Source organism: Mytilus californianus, unplaced genomic scaffold, assembly GCF_021869535.1.
Source record: "Mytilus californianus isolate M0D057914Y unplaced genomic scaffold, xbMytCali1.0.p SCAF_18, whole genome shotgun sequence".
In the NCBI taxonomy this organism is placed as follows: Eukaryota; Metazoa; Mollusca; class Bivalvia; order Mytilida; family Mytilidae; genus Mytilus; species Mytilus californianus.
Window position 1 is genome coordinate 2,907,770 of NW_026262666.1, and position 6,000 is coordinate 2,913,769.

At 31.8% G+C, this 6,000-nt stretch overlaps 1 protein-coding gene across 1 annotated transcript; it reads left to right on the forward strand.

Annotated features, from left to right (window-relative positions):
* Positions 1-159: 159 nt before the first annotated feature.
* Positions 160-2,208, forward strand: LOC127726566 (E3 ubiquitin-protein ligase TRIM23-like). The gene has a single exon (XM_052233970.1). It carries the CDS (start codon positions 257-259, stop codon positions 2,189-2,191), a length of 1,935 nt encoding a protein of 644 aa, XP_052089930.1. The 5' UTR covers positions 160-256; the 3' UTR covers positions 2,192-2,208.
* Positions 2,209-6,000: the final 3,792 nt, after the last annotated feature.

A 6,000-nucleotide genomic window follows, 5' to 3' on the forward strand; every position in this document is an offset into this window, starting at 1 on the left:
AATTTGAGGATCGTCTTTTAATTAAAATTGTCATAAAAGGTAAATAGATCTCCTTTAAGAATCAGTCTACAGAACATTCCCCCTTGGTGACTATGTTATGGAGATAGACGCACCGTTGCTGCAAACATACATATTAACGAATGTGTTATGAATTTGCAGACGACATACTATTCACATCGGTACACTTAACATTAGAATATATATATATTACAGATATAAGTCGATCTTTGTACTAGGCAGTTTTATAGGGAGAAAAATGGCGACTTCGATTAATTTGGCAGAAGAAGAAGTTAAACCTATCAATGAAGATTTTTCCGAATTATTGACGTGTACTATTTGTTTGGAAACATTTAAACAGCCAAAGTATTTACCGTGCCTACACACGTTCTGTGAGACTTGTATAAGTACCTATATTGTTTCTTCTGTGAAGGAAGAAAACCCAGAAGGATTCAAATGCCCAGTATGTCGTTGCCTTGTTTATATTGGAGACAGTATAGAGAATCCTGAGTCATGGGCTAGAACTTTGCCAGGAAATCATTTTGTCGTTTCGTTGATTGATAGACAAGCAATGAAGAAATCTGAGAAATTTTGCGATGCTTGTAGCAGTAAAAGTGTTTCCAAAGAAGCAATGAAATGGTGTATGGTTTGTGAGGAAGCATATTGCGATACTTGTGAAGCTAATCACAAAACATTTAAAGTGTCGCAAAATCATAAGATAGTACCGATTGAAAACATAATTGAAGATGTGTCTGTTTCAAATATTTGTGCGTTTGTTGCTTGCGATGAGCATCCAGACAAGACAATAGAAATATATTGCAAGGATCACTCCCAGTCATGTTGTACCGTTTGTGCTACTGTACACCATAGAAAATGTGAACACGTTGTTACCATAGATGAAGCTGTTTCTGGAGTAAAAATATCTACAAATTCACAGGAACTTACCAAGAAGTTAATAAAAAAAAGTAAAAGAATAGAAGCAATTATCAAAAACCGAAATCAGAACACAACAAATTTCAAAAATGAAATAGATATTGTCTTGGTTGAAATTACAAACATGCGTACAAAATTAAATGACAAATTGGATAAATTGGAAAATGAAATAAGAGAAGAAGTAAATAGTACAAGAAAAAAATATCTTCACAGACTAAGTGAAGAGTCTACTGAACTATCAGTCTTGAAGAGTACTTTTGATCATTGGAAGAATATATTTGAGGCTTGTTTGTCACAAGGGTCTGAAATACAATGCTTGGTCAAAATGGAGGAGATTTCCAGGAGAATGCCACAGTTTGAAAATGATTTGTATAAAGTTGTAAAAGAAATAAAGGACATATCGGTAGAGTTTGAAGCTACAAATATTGTTTTCAATACGAAGTGCTACGGTCGCCTACATTTAAACGAAAAAAGACCGTCTCTACCTGGATTTAAGACTATAAACTTTCATATTGGAAAGATAATAGTAATGTTTTCAATTGACATTAAAGGCAGTTGTATCAGTGGTATATTCTTCAACGACGATATCATTATCACCGACTATAATAGAAACAGGGTAGTTTTTCATGACAAAACCGGGAAGCAAAAAGAAGTATTGGACATTCCGAACGATCCTACAGATATCTCTAAAGTGAATGATCAAACTGTAGCCGTGTCTTCTTATGCACGGACAATTTGTATAATTAACGTAAAGCCGTTAAGTTTAGTTCGGACATTAGATATTAGTGTTCCAATGTGGGGATTATGCTTGGTAGAAGATGAATTCATTACTACTTACAATAATTCTATTTCTTGGTTAAACGCTACAACAGGTGCTAAAATAAAAGAATTACCAACAAGCGCAAACACACGATTTGTCACTTGTTACAAGAAAAATGAGTACATTTATAGAAATGAAGACCACTCTATTAAATTTGAATCGGCTGCTGGTAAAGGTTTTCAGTATAACCATAGTAATTTATCAGATCCGTACAACCAGGAAATTGATGAAGAAGGGAATATATACGTTGTAGGATACTCATCAAACAACATCCATCAGTTGACTTCTACGGGACAACTTATCCGTATTATTCCTCTATCAGATATCGACAATACAATTACTGGATGTCCTTGGGTGATGCGCTTCAAACGAAATACTAACCGGTTTCTTTTAACATTTCATGCATCGGCAGGTCCAGTGTTAGTATGTGAAATTGAATAAACTGCAACTGATGAACTTTTATATGGTTTTTACAATTCTGCGTCGAAAGAAAATAAAATTATAGAAATTGAGTGATATCATTGACTTTGAGTTACTATGAAAAACAGTATAACAAAAATACCAAACTCCAAGGCAAATTCAAAAAGGGGAAGTCCACAAAAAGTGACAAAATCAGCCGGTTTTAATCAACATCAATATTTATGAATAAAATGGTGGTGTAGGGTATACGTCAATGCGACCAAAACCCTGTGACAAAAAATAACCAAAGAGATATATAAAGGGTAGCATATAGTCTTCAACCAAAGTCTAGTGTCTATAAAATATGTCAAGCTCTCAATCATCTATAGTCTATAGAGCTAATAAAATTAAAGAAGGATCCATGTGAATTAGTTGATCCTTTGTATACATTTATTTTTTTTTATGTTATCAATTCAACATTGTAGTAAGATCTTTAAATATCGTCTAACCTTTTAACACTGATTTTCATTTTAATAATTTTGAAGCTATTAAAACACGAGTTCCAAGTGGTGAAGTTGAAGGCATCCCTTTGAAGTCGGGGAGACATGATTTTACTTATAAGTTGAAATTGAGCTTTAAACTAGCTTTCAGTAGCTACTAGTACACCTAGTTCAGTACTTTGCTGTTTTTATCGTAAAGCTTTTCTGGGGGTATATTTTCCTTTGAAAAATAAACATTTTTATCAAGAGTAATTTCCACTTCTTTGAAAAAAACACCTACCTGTTAATAAAACTGTTACCTGTTCGATATAAGTACGGCAAGATATTTTTCTTCAACAATATTAGTTTATTTGGTTTCGAAAGTACAAAAAAACTAAGAAACGTCTTTATAAAATTTTAAAAGAGTCCTTGTTATTGTAGCTTTACTATGCATTGTCATTTTCTTTCCAATGATGACTTTTGAAAACGTCTTGTCTTTTATTAGTCCTTTGAATTATATCATATATCGCACTGTTTTTAAATTGTAATCTTCCTTTTTTTCTATCCGCAAAATGTTATCATAAAAAAAAATATTTGTCCTACTTCATTTCAACAAAGATTATACGTAAAAACTTGGACCAAAAGACAGGCCTTACTGTAGCAAAGTTGATCTAGGAAGTCTTAGGGCTTAAACATGGAAAAGTAGGACTTTATTTTTTACAGCGTTCGTCAAAACGATAACATTTTGTACAGTGTTTAAAACAAACTGCACAAATTGTTTTTTGATATCACTGAAAAATTAAACATAGATTTGATGGAATATAATTCCAGAAAAGATTTTCAGAATACGAAACAGTCTACGAGGCACTTGTATATTTTTTATCACCTTCTCAAGTTATAACAAAGTTAATCCACAGGAATGTGTAAAAACGTTTCCATTTTCTAGAAATTTAATTTGAGGATTTTTTTATATATCTTAATAGGACAAAAACTTTGATTAAGGTCATATATCTACTGAAATACAATCCAAGCCGAAAATTGAGCAAGACGAACATGTATGAATAGGGTTACAGACCTTCACTGTAAACATCAAGATTTTGAATATACGTTTGTTATCAATGATTGACATGCTATCCACATCCGTAAACCAAAAAGCATTATATACCAATATTGAGATATGTTTAATCTATCGGTCTTTAAGCAAAGAACTTAAGTAATAAGGACAAAATGGCGACTTTATTTAACGTTAAGTAAGAAGTTGAATCTTTAAAAGAAGACTTTGACGATTTCTTGACGTGGACGAATTGTCTAAACATTATTTAACGTGCCTTCATACGTTTTTTGAGCCTTGCATAAGTACTTATATTGTTTCAAAAGTGATCTTATCCGGATCATTCCTTTATCAGATATCGATAATACAGTAACTGAAGGTCATTGGGTGATGCGCTTTATACGATATATTAACCGGTATTTGTTAAGATTTCATTGTTCGAACGTTCCAGTATACGTATGTGAAATTGAATGAACTGCAACTAATATACTAATACATGAGTTATTGATATTTGTATTGTAATATAAGATATCAGAAATCGATTCAAATCAGTGATTTTGATTTAAAGTGTATAATAATGGAATGGTGATGTGGCCGGTATATACGTCAATGAGACAGCGACCAAACGAGAGACAAAAATAACCCCCCAAAAACCAGCACCAATTTCTCCAAATAACACAAAAAAAAAGATATTACTTAATACAACCTCCGACAAGGTTACTGACTTTGGACAGGTACATATTAAACATGTAACATCTGTTTTATAATTGCGCACTTCTTCAGTACAGAAGATAGATACAGAGATAAACCAATAAGCTTAACGGTAGTACTGACATGATTTTCATAGCGCTAAAAAAAGTATTATGTTTTGTTATATACTAATATTTACAAATACAAATTAATAAAAACAAAAAGATGCATTAAATATAGATTCTACCACTGCATCTTTCGATATGAGTTTGATACGATATTCATCCACTCGAGACAGTTAAATAGTCCTCGCGAGCGTTTTAAATATTTAAAATTTAACTTTGGAGAGTGGATAAAAAGCGTAGTGCACAAAATTTGGTGGTGGAGTCTGTTTTTTTTTAATGATTTTTAGACGATATGCAGACAATCTTAATCCTTCTTTTCGAATGACCTGCAAAAAGATGTGTTCTTTATATGTGACGTCATCAGGCATGGTCGCCTTTTTTCATGACGTCACATAAGGAATTTTAGAGGAAAGCAAGAAAATTTGACGTCATAATCGAATTTTGACCAATGAAGAACTGAGATCAAACGAACCATACGTTGATTACATAAAAATAATCATCAAGTCAGGAAAGGAATAAATCGAGTTAGAATTAGAGAAAGATATATATTGGATACTGCACTATTTGAAACCTATGATAAAACAAGATAGCAAAATTAAATATCCATTTAAGGGAAATTAAAATAGTTATTATATCATTTTTCATATATATGGTCTTAAACAAACGTTCTTTTTACATGCATTGTTCAAAATGATTTATTGTTTTGATGAATAAAATCTGCTTTGCAACAAGAGGAGAAATAAGATTAGTAGTATGAAATGTTGTAATCAACTGTATGATGAATATCACTTTTTTCTTAATTGTAAACTGATCTAAACTTCAGGAGATAATTTTTGTTTAAATCAATAACATGAAACTTGGTTAAAGGAAAGATTAACTAGCTTCCAAGTAAGATATTCAAATTCTAAATTCGAACTTTTGTCTTTTAAAAGAAATATTAAGTATTAGGCCAAGTGCTTCAAACGCTACATTATATTTGAATATTCTGCTGCAATACATCATTTTTTACTCTTCAAAAACATTTTATTGATATATGTTCTGTTTATGCTTGACCCGTATGGATGTTATGTATGCAAAAAAGGTAAAAGCAGCAAGACAGCAACCAAACACAATCAATAAGGTACCAACTGAAAACGGTAGGCATAACATCTTTATTAGACATTTCAAAGAATACACCTTAGAATATTCCAAGGATTATATTCGGTAAAAAATTAGTCCTGGACAAAAGACAGGTAAAGGTTAAGGCAGTTGAAAGAAATAAGGCCGTTCAAATAACTTATTTCATATCTTTGGTTATTTGTTTTGATATATATTGGTGTAATATTAGCAAAAGGAGATAAGGTATGATTTCTAAACAAACAACAATCAACTCAAGACCAAAGGACAAAGGTGTTCACAACTTAAGGAATTCGTTTGTAAGGCATTGAACAGCGATGTGCTTTACATACCACAGAGTAACATAGTGATCGAACTATAAAAGATCACGGGATGACAAAATGTGAAACT

Bases quoted from the DNA above. Each gene is read 5' to 3' on its own strand.
- LOC127726566 (XM_052233970.1), top strand. From the start codon at position 257: ATGGCGACTTCGATTAATTTGGCAGAAGAAGAAGTTAAACCTATCAAT.